At 45.4% G+C, this 18,739-nt stretch overlaps 1 protein-coding gene across 3 annotated transcripts in view; it reads right to left on the minus strand.

The window, feature by feature from the left end:
* RTN1 (reticulon 1) overlaps positions 1-18,739 on the minus strand; it is a 137,007-nt gene that overhangs the window by 62,535 nt on the left and 55,733 nt on the right. For all 3 annotated transcript variants that reach the window (XR_004691867.2, XM_060271192.1, XM_035104128.2), the window contains exons 2-3: positions 7,123-7,857; positions 3,132-3,932 (exon numbers count right to left, since the gene is read on the minus strand). Coding sequence is in view for 2 of the 3 variants with exons in the window: in XM_060271192.1 (XP_060127175.1) it covers positions 3,132-3,932; positions 7,123-7,857 (1,536 nt within the window). In the remaining variant the exon portion in view is untranslated. The remainder of the gene's footprint in view (positions 1-3,131; positions 3,933-7,122; positions 7,858-18,739) is intronic.

Here is an 18,739-nt window from a genome sequence, read left to right on the forward strand (position 1 = left end):
GTTTTCCCAGCCACTCTGGGCAACTTACAGCATACATTAAAACATAATCAAACATCAAAACTTCCTGATATAGGGCTTCCTTCAGATGTCGTCTAAAAGTTGCATAGTTCTTTATCTCCTTGACATCTGAAGGGAGGGTGTTCCACAGGGAGGGTGCCACGACCAAGAAAGCCCTCTGCCTGTAGTTGACCCCCTTTGCAGTATTTTATTTTGAAATTTATAAGATGATATTTGAGCTTTGTGTTCATTACGTTGCTTTGAATGTATACTTTATATTTGACTTCCTTCCGGAATGTTTTATTCTGGATCGTTTGGGTTTGATGTTTTAATGCATGTTGTAAACGACTTTTAGATTCTTTTCCCTTAAAAAAACATAAAGCAATATACAAATGATAACAATAATAAAATAAGAATAGAGTTTTAGACAGTATGAGAGTTCAGTTCTGTGCTTTTTCATCATTGCCACTGGATGGCAACAAATGCTCAAAAGAAAGAACTAGCTCCGCTGCAAATCTCTGATCTGTTTCCATCTCACAATCACGTTTCGGGGCCTGCGGAAGCAAAACTCATAATAAGGTCACACTGCAAAGAGACCGGGAGCAAAAAAGGAGACGATGAGCAGCAGTCAGAAAAACAGAGGCAGCTTTCAAAGCTCTGTGCGATGCAACCTCCCCAAATGAGGACATCAGTGGTGTCATAGCTAACATTCTGTTTTACACTTCCACATTTTAATCTGGACTTGCTTAGGCCTCAAGAACAGGAGTGCCAACGGCTAGGCATTTTAATGCATCTTCTTTGCTGAATAACAGAACACTCGATAGTAAACAGGCTGATTAAATATCTAAGAGTTGGCAACCCTGCTCTCAAGTCTTGAGCAAGCCATATTAAATTCAGATTAAATTTTGAAGATGCAAAACAACACAAATACACACAGAGGGAGGGAGGGAGGGAGGGAGAGAAGGAGAGGGAAAGAGACGCCTCTTGTTTCACCAGCGTTCACCTCTGGCTTCACCCTCACCCATCAGATATTTTCGAAAATAATTAATTGTTAACCTGACTCAAGAATGCCCATATAATCTTGCAAACTGACACCACTGTATTCACTACTATTATGCTGATACCCTTTCTGCCTATACTGTGGAGGCAACATAAAATGTCATTCATATTGTTTGGAGGAAAGTACAAACTGGCTTGGTTTTGAACCACTCTGCCATGGCTGCCTTGCCCCCAAAGAATTCTGGGAACTGTAGTTTAGTGAGAGTTCTGAAGATTCTCTGTTCCATAAAACCACTCTCCCTACCAGAACTACAGTTCCTAACATGTGCAAGTCCCAAACTTGTCATAGACTCTCCCAGGTGTCCCAGCCACCCTCTCTTACAGCCTATCCTATCTTACAAGGCTGGCATGATAAAATGAGGGAACCCCTAACTGTACTGTCTTGAGTTCAATAGAGGAACAGTAGGATTTTAAGAGATGAATAAGGCAGGTAGGCAGGTGAGTATTACTCAGTGCTCCTGACTAGTAAATTGGCCAAAGCTGAAATTATCTAACGAAGCTTGAAGTAGTTTACAACAGGAGTGAATTTAGCTCTATTTTTCTCTTTTTATGGGCAAACATAATGGTTTTCATCTTGGCTATGTATCAAGAAAAGCTGACAAATGGCACTGTCGATAACAGCAAAAGCTCCCAGAGTATATTAGGAAATAATGAACAGAACCTCCGGGGAAATCTATCGCAGCTGCTGCTTTTATTATTATTATTTTTAAAAATCACTGTTTATGGACCAGCCAACTCTGAACAATCATCGTTGTGGGTTTGGTACATTTCGTAGCTTTCTATTTAAACAGAACCCAAGAGAAACAAGATACGTGCAGCAGAAATTCAACAGAAGTGCACTTTTGGCCAAGGGGGTCCATGTGGGAAGGAAGCTTTCGCCACCTTTCTACATGCCTGCTGGGGGAACTGTCCTGAGTAAGGAAAGGTTGGATCTTCCCATCCATTGTGCATGAGATGAGCAACAGGCTATCAATGGCTACCAACTACAATGGTTATGTACTCGCTTGAAGGAATCAAGAGGCCATGGAGAGTGCTATGACACTTGTGATCTGCTTGTGGGAATCTCAACAGACACCTGGTTGGCCCCTGTGAGAACAGGATGCTGGGTTACATGGGCCAATGGCCTGATCCCGCAGGGCTGTCTTTCTGTTAATGCAGCAGTTTATGCAACGTGGCAGTTTGTGCATTTAGCTAATAATATTAAGAGGCGATTTCCCGAAAGGGAACACCATTTGTGGTAAGCATGGGGGATGTCTGAAAGTATCTGAGAACATGCGCAAAGTGGATTGTTTTTATGCTGCAAAGGCAAGTGGCCAAACCAAAAGGAGCTTGGATGCAGGCTACATTGAAGACAACACCCATAGTTCCATCTCAGTCGTAATCAACTCTGTTTAAGAACTTCTCCCTCCCGGCACATGAATGTACTTACCTTGAAGGGAAGACAAGGGAAGGGAAGACTCCTAATTCCTCCTGTTTCTGCTACGTTGGGTAGCTCCAACCTGCCACACCCATGACAAACTTTTAACCCAAAAATGCCTCCAGGAACTCATTTCTTAATCTTTTATCATACAATTGCACAATGGTAGTGGTGCTCCTTTTGCAACCCACCTTGGATCAGGCCACAATCCACTAGTGAGGGCCAGTGTACTCAGTAGTGTAATGTGGGGAAGGGAACACAGGGACAGTTGCCCCAGGTGCAAAATTGTTAGGGGCAAAACATTTTAGCGCCCTGTGTGATGCCTCAATACGGCTGCACACTTCCATTGCTGGGCTCCATTTAAAACAGCTTCTCCACCCAAACCCGGAATTGACCTCTCCAGACAACGGAACGGCTCTTCTTTTCTCATCTCTGTGGCTGTGATCTCCTGGGTGATGCAGACACCATTAGGCAGCTGGATGTGTGTGCATACTCCATCCATTTCCCTCTCACCCACCCTTTCTGCACAGCCCTGGACACTGGCAAACCATGCTATGCCACTGAGCGTACCAGACAAAGCTAGCTCCCACCAGCCCGTTTCATATTCTGGCCAACGTGCATTCATTTAGAGGATGAACGAACGGACATACAAAATTACCTTTCTGCTTATTTAGAAACGGGAGCGGTGGGGAAGGCCAGGGACTCCTTGCCGCTGGGTCTTTGGACGATGGTTTGTTTGCGGCAACAGCTGCTGCCGCCTCGGCCGATTTCTTCTCTGCTACTTTGTCCTTTGTCTCTTCATCGCCAACAGCCGAAGCAGGCGTTGGGTCAGGGTTCGCTTTGGGCGAGGTGAAGGAGCACTTCAGGTAGGCGGCAGAATCCGCGAGATTCTCCCTGTTCATCCTGCTCTCCTGCGAGCTGCTTACGTGGTAATTTGAAGCCCTGCTGTTCTCGTTCCTCGAGTGGCTCTCCTCTTGGATGATGTCCATAATGACGGGCTTCATCAGGGGCGAGTCGTGCTCCCGCTTCGGGCTCTCCTCAGAGGCCGACGAGGCGTCGCATGACTCGATGATGAGCTCGCTGTCCAGTTCGGCCTCACGCTCCTCTCTCAGGATGCTGTACTGTATTGAAGGAGAAGCCGGGGAGGGAGGAGGGCCCCCGGCGTGGCTGAAGGTCATGTAATTGGAGTGGAGGACCTCCTCGGCGGCCAGGGGGTCTTCTGAGACCAGCTCTATCTCGGAGTCGCCAGACTCGGCGCTGCTCCCTTCGTTGTCTCCAGGAGGGCCGCCGGCTGCAAATTCCGGAACCTTCTTTTTAGGACCTTGCTTGTCTGGCGCAACAGCTGGAGACCTCTGGCCTTCTGGGCGTTCGTGGGGAAAGCCCTTTGCTTCTTTAATGGCACTGATAAGCTCGTCTTCAGACAGGCTTCCCTTACCTTGGGCCTCTGCGCCAGAAGCTTCTGGGGTTTCAACGGAGATCACCGGGTGGCGGGAGGGGAGAGGAGGGGGGGGAAGTGAAGGAGAGCCAAGAAGCAGGGAGGGGAGAAAACGAGGCAGAATAAAAGAGGAAAAGGGAAGGAGAAAACATTAGCAAAAATCGTATTTTGTCTGTTAAGGAAACAAAGAGCACCTGATAAATATTCTTCTGAAGAAATCTGTGCTGCAGAAGTTTGAGCATTTCCTCAATCTGGTGCCTTCCAAATGTTTTGGACTACAGCTCTTATCAGGTCCAGCCAGCACAGCTGCGCTCAAATTATAAAGCAGCCTGTTTTGTGCGTAGATAAGAACGACTGTTCATTCCGACAATACTGCAAGTAGGAAGCAGGGTTTCAAAATATGTTTAGAGATGGGGACAGAAGCATTCAAAGACGGGTGCTTGAATCTGTGAGACAACTGAGGTGGGCACAGCACTCCACAGGCGGGCCGTTTTGCCTCGATTCTTCTCAAACCCTAAACCTCCTCTCAGTGGCGGAGCTTCATGCTCCAGCACCGGGGGGGGGGGGCGGAGAGCAGGCGGGGGCGTGGCTGGTGACACGGTGTCCAGTGCGGGCGGAGAGCAGCCATGATGGCACCCCACCGGGATCGCACTGCCAGGGGGGTACGCTCCCCCCCACTCCTCTTACTCTGCCAGTGCCTCCTCTTCACACCTAAGGCTGCTGGAGCCCCCCCCCCAAAGTCCTTCAGTGGTGAATTCAATGCAGGTGAACTCACTTCTTGACCCAAAGGGTCTTCAGTGATGGGGGTGGCTGTTTGCTTCATTCTAGCCATTTTTGGACCTTCATGGTGTGCCTGCTCAAATCCACACACAACTCTGCTTGAACAGGCAGAGTTGAAGATAGAAACTTTGAAAACAGCTAACAGGGCGAGCAACCATTTCTCCCACGCTTGCAAAATCTCTTGAGCTTTTGCAAGTACTGAAAGAAAGCACTTAAAAACAACAACCCGAAGATACCAGTTGTTTTTAATGTTCATGCATCCCTAATGACATGTGATACAGATCCCATCTGTACCATATATTTAAAGGTTATCCCCCCAAATTATCCTGGGGACTGTTAGTTTGTTGAGCATGTGGAGAGTTGTTAGGAGAACCCCCTTGCAGAGCTACTGCGGGTATAGGGCAGTATATAAATTGAAAAAATAATAATAATCAGTGCTACTTTCTAGAAAAAGAGGTGCTGGAACTCAATATGAACACCTCCTTTGTTCTCTTATGATGGCAATGGCGCTCACTTGCGAGATGCCAGAACTCAGTTCCGGTGAGTTCCAGCTGAAAAAAGTCATGATAATAAAAACAACAACACAGTTGTTGTTGTTGTTGTTGTTGTTGTTGTTGTTAGTATTTATATACCGCCCTATACCCACACGTCTCAGGGCGGTTCACAGGATAAAATCAGAATATAAAACCACAAAATACATAATCAAATAACAACAACATCAACAACCCAACCCCATTCCCAGCCCCCTTACAAATTACAGTTCCCAAGAATCTTTATAGCACTCGTGTGCCACAACTGTTAAAATGGCATACGAGTGCTATGAAGGTATGGTACGGGTGCAACCAGAGTTTGATTCTTCCCTGCTTCTGAGCTGTATGAAGTCCAGAGCAATCCTGACCCAGGAGAGAGCACTGGACATTCACCCTGCCTTTGTTACAGCTTGCCGATGTACAATTCCACAGGTATCAATGCGTGCGTAGAAGAAAGCACCCAGGGAGGCTGTTGTAGTCCCGAAGGAACACCAGGCCCTTGGGATACAAAAGCATCTCTCTGCCCCAAAATCTCTGTTTTGTTTTAACTATTTATTTTGTGCTCTTATCCTGGGTTTTTATGTTGTGAACAAGAAATTTTAACAATGCTGCCAAACCAGGCAGGCTTCGGTCCAGAGTACCAGAAGGTGGCTGTGATTCAACCATGCCCCGGGTGAGTTTCTTGAGGCTGCCAACTGCCAATTGGTGTCCTCCGTCAATGACAACGCTACGCCAAATCTAGGGCTGTGCGATGTATCGATATATTGTCCCAAACCAGCGTGAAGTCTGGATCGTGATATCATGTTCATAATTTTTGATCTGGCAATACATATTGTGAACCATGGTGTGTGTGTGTGTGTGTGTGTGTGCGCGCGCGCTATGCAAAAATCACACTGTGGGGAAAACCATGAAGCTAGCCAATGCTGCTCTCGATTCCTGCAGCCCCTGTTAGCCCTTCTGACTCAGCTCTCCCTTATCTCATCACAAGAGCAGGCGCCGGCAAAAATCACGATGCAGGGAAAACCAGAAAGGCAGTCAATGCCTCCACATAACTCCATCCTTATTTCAGACATTGTGGTATGTCGTGATGTTTAAAAAGGTAAAGGGATCCCTGACCATTAGGTCCAGTCGCGGACGACTCTGGGGTTGCAGCGCTCATCTCACTCTATTGGTCAAGGGAGCCGGCGTACAGCCTCTGGATCATGTGGCCAGCATGACTAAGCCGCTTCTGGCGAGCCAGAGCAGCACACGGAAACGCTGTTTACCTTCCCGCCAGAGCGGTGCCTATTTATCTACTTGCACTTTGACGTGTTTTCAAACTGCTAGGTTGGCAGGAGCTGGGACCGAGCAACGGGAGCTCACCCCGTCACGGGGATTCGAACCGCCGACCTTCTGATCGGCAAGCCCTAGGCTCTGTGGTTTAACCCACAGCGCCACCCGCATCCCTTATTTCAGACATTGTGATGTGATGTTTAGCTGGTAATATATCACAAGGCTGAAAGCCAGATATTGCCCAGCCCTACTGTTTGCCTCTGCACAGCTCCATCCTTATTTCGGACACTGTGATATATCGTGATGTTTAGCTGGTGATATAGCGTGATGCTGAAAACCAGATATCGCCCACCTCTCGCCAAAGCCCAAAGGGAAGGCTAGAAGTGCATTCTCAAGACCCTTTAGTTCTCACGCTTGAGTCTTCACAGCCCACTCAGAAGCATCTGCGACAATGATGCAAATGGCCTTAATTCCATGCACGCTTCAGCCCCAGAAAAAACTCCCACATGGGGATCAGTGCTTAATTTATATACCACAAAGCCACACGGACCACAATTGCTTCACACCGTAACAAATAATCCCCACATAAAGATGCATTTATATCCATGCTACCAGGTACAAGCAGTCTTTACCTGCCCCTGAAGAAGGTGGTGTAATAGAGCCCGGGCTATCGTCTTCTGGCTCGGACACCGTCACCGTGGGGACCACTTCGTGGCTTGGTTTGAGGCCTGCCTCTTGCTTTTCTGGTGTTTTCTCCTTTGCAACAGGCCCCTCTAAGGTTTCTATCTCAGTCAGCGTAATCTTGACGGGCGCTGTTACAGTGGGGTGGCGTTGCTGGCCGACAAACGTCTCAGATGGAAAAGTTGACCCCTCAAACAAACCTGGCTCTTTGGCCCAAGGTTTTCCCTCAAAAACTGTCCCTTTAGGTCCAGCAATATCCTCCAGGCATTTGTTATTCAAGCTCGGAGGCCCCACATCTCCCAAGCCTGTGTCACACCTCTCTTGACATTTGATCTCTTCCGATCGACTGATGTCCATGTATTTATAAGCGTCCGACTTCATCTGCTCCATGGGGTCAGCAAAGGTTTTGGTGACGTCGCTGGATTCTGCCGGGGTCATCTCTATCCCCGAATCGGAGCTGAACAGGCCGCGGGACTCGAACGCAGCCCCGTCCTGGGTGTGAAATCCTTCCGTGCTGTCTGAAGTCGTAACCTGGCTGCCCGCTTTGGGCAGGTTGCTGGTGAAGTAAGAGGAATCCTGAGATGCATAGAAGTCATCGGAAATCAGGGAAGTGTAAAAGGAGCCATTGCCCCTTTCTGATGTCTTGGAAGAACTATAATCATAGAAGTGAGAAGCCGCCATGCCTCCTAAAACAAACACAGAAATAAGGTTTAGTGTGGGAACCTGCTACCCTCCCTGTAAAGACTAACCATATATGTGTGTGTATTTATAATTTTTATTAAATTTTCTGTTTTACAATTTAAAGTACTCATTTTACACCCTTAAGATATCAGTGACTTCTCTTCTCCTCTTTCCATAGTTCATTTTACATATCATAAATCCCTGCATATTTTACAAAAACTATACTAATCGGTATTCCGTTACTGCATCCATCAAAACTTATTTATCTTAATGCAGCCAGCGTTTTCAGCTGTACGCAATTATTTCCCATATATTCAATAAACGTTTTCCAATTTTCTCTAAACGCATGTCCGTCCTGTTTGCTTATTCTATAAGTTGTGCATATTCCGTCAACTTAAGTTGCCATTCTTCTTTGGCTGGGACCTCACTCGTTTTCCATTTTGGGGCTAACAAAACAAGGGCCACAGTTGTAGCATACATAAATAACCTTTTCTGACACCTGGGAATTTCAGTCTGAATTATCCCCAACAGAAAGGACTCTTGGTTTTTTGGGGGAAGTACTTTTAAACATTTTAAAAGTTTTATTTTTTACAATACAAAAAATATATATGTAAAGACTAACCCTTCTTCACCATCATGTCAATGGATGAGTTCGAACATCATGGTCAGCCGGAGTTACTGTCTTACCATGGTTTACTGAACAGCGTGCTGGTCCACGGTGCATAATGGCTTCCCTGCCACTCCTCCCCTTGTGCGAGTGGGAGAAACCTCACTTAAGCTTGATTTCCTGTGATGTCCCAAGCCACGATTCTCATCTGTCATTCCTTAAAATGCCAGGATTCAAAAGCTAACAATAAACCGTGGTTGAAGGCTAGCTAGCGATTCTGGCTTGTTAGGGTGCCACAAACCAGGATCCCAGGTTCAGACGTAACAGGCAACCGAGCTCAATTGCGGCTTCTTGGTTTATTTCTTCCACTTACACCAGGGAAGGAGCAAAGCAGGAAGAATCAGGAGGCGTGCACCACCAGCATGCTGATAATTCCCACGAAACATGTCAGCACGCTCAACATTTCCAATAATCTCCATGCTGGTTAATAATAATAATAATAATAATAATAATAATAATAATAATTTATTTATACCCCGCCCATCTGGCTGGGTTTCCCCAGCCACTCTGGGCGGCTTACAACAGAAAAATGAAATAAAACAATTAAACATTAAAAGCCTTCAGATGTCTTCTAATGGGAGGGCGTTCCACAGGACAGGCGCCACCACCGAGAAGGCCCTCTGCCTGGTTCCCTGCAACTTGGCTTCTCGCAACGAGGGAACCGTCAGAAGGCCCTCGGTACTGGACCTCAGCAGAATGATGGGGGTGGAGACGCTCCTTCACAGGGGAAGGCCATGCCAAAACCAACCAACCAACCGGAAAAGAGCTGGTTTTCTCAAGAAGGTATCCACTTAGCTCACGGGAGTCTGAGGGTTAAATCTTTGCCCATTGCTCTATGGTGGCCACAACCTGGTGCCTCCACATGTCGAACTACAAGTACTTTCCCTCTCTTTCTTTGTGGCAGCACCACTGCCAAAAGGCAGAGCTTTTTAGAAAACTCAAGACAGAAAGATCTCCTTTGATAACCCTGCTCAGCACAATGGCAGGGCTGTATAAGGAGTTGGTAGAACTAAAATACACATGAACCATAGCTGCCAAGTTATCCCTTTTTTTAAGGGATTTTCCCTTATGCTGAATAGGCTTCCTCGCGAGAAAAGGGAAAACTTGGCAGCTATGACATGAACAAAGCTCATGCCTACGGGCCAATGGCGGCCAATTAGCCTCTTACGTGGCTACCAAGTCTTTCTTTCTGAGCCATGCGTATTTTGGCTACTGGAGACTGCACGTTCAGTCCCCTTGCCTACCCCAGCTGTACCAAAACTCCCCAAAGTCATTACTACTAGCCTCTAGCATGCCTTTCAAGAAACAGAAGTCCCATCTTCCATGGCTGGGGTTCCTGGGAGTTCAAAACCTCTGGAGGGTACCAGTCTGATGAATACTGGGTTAGAAAATGCAAGCAGTTTATTGGGCTTACGGGTTTAAGAAAGAAATCAACTTTATATGCTGCTGTGCCCCAGTAGATGGTCTCTTAGTCGTGGCTCAATGGTTGGAAGGGGGGGGGGAACCAGTGCAGGTATGCACTAGTCATACACCTGCCTGAAACGCTTGCCTCAGCAGAGAGCTCTCTGTTGTAGCCGTCAGGGTACAAACAGGCCCCGATATGCGAAAATGATAACCACGTTGAGATTTTAAATCTGGGAATTGTTCTGAACTGATGAGCCTGAAGAAAGGAGAGTGGGGTGCATGTATGCGCTTGTTCACACTTCCTTTTGTGCCACAATTCTAGGCACGGATCCGGCGACAGGAGCGAGCCGAGCCGGCAGTACCTTGCACTGAGCAAGTGGAGTTAACTCTTTCTCAGCAAAACCAGGATCTGCATGGGAGTGTCAGGCCTAATCAGCGCAACAACTCGTCTCCGGCAGGTCTTAGAATCATAGAGTTGGAAGAGACCACAAGGGCCATCCAGTCCAACCCCCTGCCAAGCAGTTGCTGAGGCTGAAAGTCCTTGCAACCGCACAGCTGCCTAAGTCCCCTCCTCTCCAGGGTTCCGCCACACACAAATCCCCAAGCAAGTGGAAACTGGGTGGCACCAACCTCTCCTCCACCCTCTCCTGGTTCTGGGAGACAGATGGGAATGGGAGCTCATGTTTTCATACAGAAAACATATATATTTAAATCTTTCTCTGTTTTTTTCTTAAAACTTCAGTGAATAGATTATGGATAAATAAGGCAGATTAAAATATCTACATTAGATAATAATGTTAGAAAGTTATACTAAAGTAATCAGGATAAGATAAAGCGGGATAAAATAAAATCTTAAAAAGGAAAGTGATGTTTAAACAATAGGAAGTTAATTTTTTTAAAAAATTCTTTTTGTGCTTTTCTTTTTCTTTTTTCTCTTTGCATTTTTTTGATATATTTGTATCCTATTTCTTTTTTCTCTTTGTATATGATTTGCTTTGTAACTTTGTATCTTTTAAGTTTCTTGGTATTCCCATCTTTGTATGATTTTTGGATTTCTTTTTGTAATTTTTAAAGTACGCAAATAAAGATTACTTTAAAAAAAAAGATGGGAATGGGAGCTCATCACAGCAGTAGGGGAAATCACAATTCTTCACCAGTCTGATTCACCTCTGCCTCTTGACCTCTCTCATCCCACCCTCCTGCTTCAGCTTCTTCCTCTGATTCCGCACTTCTCTCTGCCACAGCCTCTTCCTGCTCACTAAGTCCTGTTACCTCTTCAGCTTCTGACACCTCCTCTTCCCAGTCTTCTCCCTCTGACCACTCATCATTGTCCAACTACCACTCCCCGGGCTCTGAGCCGCCTTCCCTTGGGGGTTTCCCAGCTGGTTCCTCCCACCCACCTCTCTGCGTCCAACCAGCCCATGACACCAACCCAATACCATTCACACAAAGCGCCCAACACGGCCATATAAATTGTTCCGAACTGGGAACCAATGAAGCAGACCACTATTTTTAAGTGATCCCTGTTGCACTATTTTGCAAATGAAGTACCCTGTCTTGGAAGCAGCAGCACCAGCAACAACATTTTCTGGCTGCATAGTCAGAGCTCATCCCTAACAAGGACAAAAATAAGGAGCCAGGATTACCGAGCGGAGATTACAGACTGTGATTCAGCAATCACCCCTCGCACACAGCTGGCTCACAGAGGGCCTGCAGGCTTTCTTCTACAGCAGACAGCCGAGAAGGAGGCAAAATAGTTGTTAGTCCTCAAAGTCAAATGATTGCATAAGTTTCTTCAACCCTTTTTTTAAAAATATCATTTTTATTAATTTCTTTTTTAACACAGTATTTCAGCATACCAATAACAAAACAAATTCTTTGCTCTACTGAGCTCGTGACTTCCCTCCATCCCTTCAACCGGTTTTTAATTTTCTAATCGTTGTGTCGCACTTTATATCCTCGACTTCAGACCTTTATATCCTTATGATCAACCTCTGTCTCAATGGTCTATAAAGTTTTGAGATTTACAGTATTTTCGTTGCAGAATTTATATCAATCCTGCTAGTGTCTTCACATTTTTACAATAATTATTCATATACCCTAAAAATTAACTCCAATCTTTTTGAAACTTTTGGTCATCTTGGTTCCGGATCCTGCCTGTCAATTTGGCCAATTCCACATAGTCCATCATCTTCATCTGCCACTCCTCAATCGTTGGCAATTCCTGCAATTTCCATCTTTGGGCTAATAAAGTTCTTGCCGCTGTTGTGGCGTACATAAATAGTCTTTGGTCTATCTTTGCAATTTCATCTCCCATCAAACCCGGCAGAAAAGCCTCAGGTTTGGGGGGGAAGGTATATCTAAACATCTTTTTTTAGTTCATTGTAGACCAATTCCCAAAATACTTTTGCTTTATCACATTCCCAAAACACATGACAAAAATCTCCATCTTTCTCTCCACACTTCCAACATAGTTTGTTCCTCATCCTATACTTTTTGGACAATTTCACCGGTGTTAAGTACCACCTATACATCATTTTCATTACATTCTCTTTTAAGGCCAAACAAGCGGTAAATTTTAAAGTTTCATTCCACAATTTTGACCAAGATTCGTATTCAATATTATGCCCGAAGTCAATAGCCCGTTTCTTCAACCCTTTAAGCTTCTCCACATACAAAAGGACCAAACTACCGTGTTTCTCCTAAAATAAGACACGTCTTATATTTATTTTTCCTCAAAAAAACACACATCACGGCTTATTTTCAGGGGATGTCTTATTTTTTTATTAAGTATGGTACAGCATTATTAAGTATGGTACGGGGCTTTCTTGTGCTGCCCGCTGAGCCTGCTGCCGGGTCCCAGGGCTTCACGCGGCACGGCTGAGGCTGCTGCCGGGTCCTGCAGCTTCACGCGCCGCCCGCTGCTGGGTCCTGGGGCTTCACGCAGCGCAGCACGGCTGAGGCTGCTGCGGCTTCGCGCGCCGCCCGCTGCCGGGTCCTGGGGCTTCATACAGCGTGGCGCGGCTGAAGCTGCTGCTGGCTCCTGCCGGGTCCTGCGGCTTCGTGCGCCGCCCGCTGAGCCCGCTGCCGGGTCCCTGGGCTTCACGCGGCATGGCACGGCTGAGGCTGGTGCCGGGTCCTGCGGCTTCGCACGCCGCCTGCTGCCGGGTCCTGCCGGGTCCTGCGGCTTCGCACAGCGTGCGCCAAAGCTCCTGCTGGGGCTTCGCGTGGCACACGTTGAGGCTCCTGCCGGGTCCCAGGGCTTCACCTCTCTCTGGGTCCTGCTGGGTCGGGGCTTCGCGCTGCACCAACAGGCATCTTCCTTTTCCTCTTACTAATGGAAGTGCCATCCGGACCTGCTCCCACCACTACCTGGTACGGCTAATTTTTGGGGTATGTCTTATATTTTTTAAACTCAAAAAAATCCTGCCATGGCTTATTTTGTAGGCACGTCTTATTTTATGAGAAACACGGTAGGTGGGTAGATCCTGCACATACACAGGTTCTCTGCTTAAGCACCTCCTTTGCTTTAGAGGGCAAGGAGCATCGCTCTGTGGCAAAGGACATGCTGTCCGTGCTGAAGATCTCACACTAGGTTAGGAACCTAGGAAGCTGTCTTACACCAGACCATCTAGCTCAGTATTGTCTACACTGACTGGCAGCAGCTCTCCAGGATTTTGGGAAGGATCTGCTCTGCATCTCATTTCCTTCTGAACTCAGGTTGCAAGATACACCGTGCATATAAAGCACAATGAAAGCACCCACTCACCCAGGAATCTTGAGAAATTTTGTTTTAAGGGTGCTGGGAATTGCAACTCTGTGAGGGGGTGAACTACAGCTCCCAAGCTTCTGTGTGTGTGTGTGCTATAAATTCCATTCAGTTCAATTTATTGTACATAGCCAAAGGCCTTCACAATGAACAACAGAGGGCAAAAAGCAACACATTCCTCTAAAATCACACAACATTAGTCTATAAAAGCCTACAGCACAAAATGTTTAAAATTATAATGCATTAATACAACTAGAGCGAAGCTTCTTAGCTGCCAGAGCAAATTTGGCTACCAGATGTGTAACTTGTGCGTGTTTTTTGGCTAAGAGGTCAACTATCACTTCCTGGAGTGATTGATCCAAGAACCATTAAATAATAGGAGATTTTAAAATATATATATAAAGGGCAAATCAACATCAGTGCACGATATCCTCAACCTGGTTACATCCATAAATGCATTTCCGTTCCATTGGAGCTATTCCAAGGTATTTCCCCGCTAAGTACATTGAGGGCATCTGCTGAAACCTACATTCCACAAAGGCCCCACGTAATTATGGAAATGTCAGTGTCTCAAGGAGGCGAGGCCTTGAATGGTTGCCCTTAATTTACATATGCCAGTACGTGGATCAATTCTGGCTACCAGGTGCTTTAAATGTATGGTGTGTACACACAGCCTCATTATTTACAACCCTCCCCAATCATGTATATATGAATCTGCAGCTCAAGATAACACGCTGTGTATAAGATTTAAGCTACCGCAAGGTTCCTTTTGCTGCAAGAGATTAACACAGCAGCTCACCCGGAAATTGCTCTCAACGGAAGAATGAAGAATTACCAACAGTGGATGAATGGCAGAAGAAGATGATAGAATATATGGAATTGGCGGAGCTAACCGGGAGACTCCGGGATCAGAGGGAAGAAGCGGTGGAAGAAGAGTGGAAGAAATTTAAAGTTTATTTAAAGAATAAGCATAATATTGGATAGGATTAATTGAAGTGAAGGAGGTACAGAGAGGTTGTAGAAAGATAAAATGTAGAGGAGTAAATATATTTAGATGTAGTTATAAGTTTGGAAAAGGATTTGAAATATATGTTAAGATACAATAATATAATATAAAAAAGGCTTAGTTAAAATGGAAAACTAGTTTAAGGTCAAGATGTAGAAATTGCTAAAGATGATTTACAATGTAGCGCAGTTGGAGGAGGAATGAGGAAGTCAACAGTGTTAGATTTGAACTAAGATATAGAAAGTTGGAATTTTATTTTTGTGTTTTTTTGTATTTTGTATTCTGTGTGTTTGTGTTTTTCTTTTTCTTTGTTATAAAATCAATAAATATATTATTTTAAAAAAAATTAAAGAAAAAGAAATTGCTCTCAAATTGCTGATCCCCTCCATGAGAGCTAGAAGCATGAACTGCCAGCAAAGAAAGCACACACACGAAGTGGCTTTGCAAAGAAAGCTGTCCCGGAGCCAGCGACAGCAAGCCTCAGCTGTGCTGATGCGACACTCAGCCCCTAGACTGCAGCCACAGCTTGCGGTTGCTGTTTTGAAAGCACGGGTTTAGATTCCCAGGATGCCACGAGTCATTCTAGCCGCAAACTCAGAAAACAGCTCATCGCCTTGATAACAAGGCTTCGGGCTTTGTAGGGAAACCGAACCGACACACCTTCTGAATAGGCATGGGGAATAGATAGGCATTGGGGGCGGCGGCAGCAGAGAGGAGGGAGCTAGTGGTTTAGAAAAATAGCATAGTGTAAGGTATTTGTCATATGGATACCCTGTTTCTCATATTTTAAGACATACCCATAAAATAAGCCATAGCAGGATTTTTAAGCATTCAAGGAATATAAGCCATACCCCGAAAATAGGACATAGTGATAGGCACAGCAGCAATACCGGCCATGGCAGGAGGAGGAGGAGGAAAAATATAAGACATCCCCTGAAAATAAGCCATAGTGTGTTTTTTTGAGGAAAAAATAAATATAAGACATGTCTTATAATATGAGAAACACGGTAATAACAACGCTGTCAGCAGCAAGGGCACTGTGTGCCTCGGGGATATTCAGCTATCTCTCTGAAGGTTCTTATCTTGAAAGAGTTGTGTGGGTGAGACTCCCTGTTTTATTTGCAAGCAGGAATGGAAGTAAATTCGGTGTTTTGCCAGAGCCGGAGGTAAAATCCATCAACCGCGTCACCTTGATGTTCAACACCTATTGGCAACCGCCTGTCTTTATAAGATGACGGATTTACGGCTTTCCTCGGAGCGACAGTGGGGACAAAAGTTGCACCTACACTGTTGTTGTTTAGTCATTTAGTCGTGTCCGACTCTTCGTGACCCCATGGACCAGAGCACACCAGGCACTCCTGTCTTCCACTGCCTCCCGCAGTTTGGTCAAACTCATGTTCGTAGCTTCGAGAACACTGTCCAACCACCTCGTCCTCTGTCGTCCCCTTCTCCTAGTGCCCTCAATCTTTCCCAACATCAGGGTCTTTTCCAGGGAGTCTTCTCTTCTCGTGAGGTGGCCAAAGTATTGGAGCCTCAGCTTCAGGATCTGTCCTTCCAGTGAGCACTCAGGGCTGATTTCCTTCAGAATGGATAGGGTTGATCTTCTTGCAGTCCATGGGACTCTCAAGAGTCTCCCCCAGCACCATAATTCAAAAGCATCCATTCTTCAGCGATCAACCTTCTTTATGGTCCAGCTCTCACTTCCATACATCACTACTGGGAAAACCATAGCTTTAACTATACGTATACCTACATATAGGTATACTATACTATACCTACACTACGGGCAGCTTAATTAATAACAACAACCACAACAACAACAACAACAACAACTCTGGGCGGCTTCCAACAAAGATAGCCACTCCGTACCTCCAGGGGCACCCTAGGAATTATAGTTCTGTTAGGAGTGCGGCGGAGGACCTGTAAGAGAAAAAATGTAAACGCCTTTGCCAAACTATGACTCCTAGCATTCCTGGGGTGAGTGTGTGTTTGTGTGTAAGGTGACCGTATGTCCAGTTTTACAGAGGGCAGTATCCCCTGGTGAAGTCCTCTGTTTCAAGGGGCAAGAGGCATTTTCACAGAAAATCCTGAGGCTTTTTTATTAGATATTTTCTACTGGCCCAGAGATGGAAAGAAGATAAAGTCCTGACTGGAGACAAATGGTTGATGATGAAGATGATGGACTACGCCGAAATGGCGGAATTGACCGGGAAAATCAGAAACCAGGAAGATAAGAACTTTAAGAAAGAATGGGGAAAATTTACAGTGTATTTAAGAGAACACTGTAAACAACTAAAAACTTTGACAGGATTTGAGTAATGCTTGTAATGTACTAAAAACAATGGTGAAAATGGATTATTAGTTTTAAAATAGAGAAAATAAGTGAAAAGAAGATTGATAACAGTAACCATGGAAGGGCAGAGGGGAGTCGAACGATTCAGGGAATCCTAAATGATGATGTTGATGTTCAATGTTTGAATTTCAATTTGCAATGTAGAACTCAGTAAAAAAGATTTGACAAAGAAAAGAGAGCAATTGTCACAGTACTGGGAGACATCTAGGCAAAAAACACTTGATTTGCTTCAAGTAAGCAAAAGCTTCCACGAGTTGAACTAAGAGATTAGGTTGTCGGAAGTGTATCAGAGGCAAGTTGACGTCGGAAATTGGTTATGACTTGAAGGCAGAGTCACAACAAGACATCTTCCATGTGACAGCCCTTCGGATATTTGAAGGTGGCTATTGTATCAGTTCTCTCTCTTCTCTTCTCCAGGCTAAACATATCCAGCTCCCTCAATGGTTCTTCATCAGGCTTGGTTTCCAGACCCTTGGTAATCTTGGTCCTTTATCAACTCGATGCATCCATCTTTCACACCTTCCAAATTCATGAGAACCACCCCTGCAGAGTACAACCTCCTGGCATTATGTCTTTGAGGCAGTGCCGGATTTACGTATAAGCTAAACAAGCTACAGCTTAGGGCCCCATTGTCTTGAGCCCCCCCCCCCCCAAAAAAAAAATTAAAGGGAAAAAAACTGGATGCACATTTCCAAAATACAAGATAAAAAGCAAATAAAATAAAACCCACATGCAAAAACAGTGTTTTGTGTTGTGTAGGCTCCTATGATGTAAGTCAGGCATCCCCAAACTGCGCCCCTCCAGATGTTTTGGCCTACAACTCCCATGATCCCTAGCTAACAGGACCAGTGGTCGGGGAAGATGGGAATTGTAGTCCAAAATATCTGGCAGGCCGAAGTTTGGGGATGCCTGATGTAAGTCATGGGCCTCGCCTGCTAGCCTGCTCCCTAAAATATCACTGGTTTGCTCATTTCTATATATAGGGTACCTACATTCTGCATGTGAAATGGCTTTAGACACCTATTAGGTCCATAAATTACCATATAGCATATATTCAACACAAAAAACAGCGACAATTTGTTGTTGACAAAGGACAGCTGGACATATAAAGGGCCCCATTACCTTCAGTAGCTTAGGGCCTCATCAAACCTAAATCTGGCCCTGCCGGGTTTTTGGGTGTATTTATTATTATTATTATTATTATTATTATTATTATTATTATTATACACATGCCAACTTCCTGCTACGCTCGGCTCACTCAGCACCGGCCAAAGCGTCCAAACCCTTCTCAAGGGCAGCCCCACGTAGAATTCACATTGCAGAACGTCCCTTTTCTTGGCACAGGATCTGCACTACATAGGCATCGAAACGCAAGTGTTGGGCCTACTATTTCCTCTTAAAAAAGCAAGGGGATGCATAGCTATGGTCACGATCTACCACGCACCATCAAATAAAGAGCGCCTGCGCCGAAACAACAATCGGTCTTCCACGGAGCATCTTGGACAGCGTAGCAGTTATTCACTAAAGCATTTCACCGGAGCCTGTAATTTCCAGGAGTGTTTGTTATTAAAATAGGTCAGGGGCAACAGCTTGCCATCACGCCTGAAAAACAAAATAGATTCCTACAGCCCCGCCACAACCTTTACTACGAGCAAAATGCAGATTTTTTACGGGCTGCTGCAAATAAA

This window comes from Zootoca vivipara, chromosome 1, assembly GCF_963506605.1.
Source record: "Zootoca vivipara chromosome 1, rZooViv1.1, whole genome shotgun sequence".
In the NCBI taxonomy this organism is placed as follows: Eukaryota; Metazoa; Chordata; class Lepidosauria; order Squamata; family Lacertidae; genus Zootoca; species Zootoca vivipara.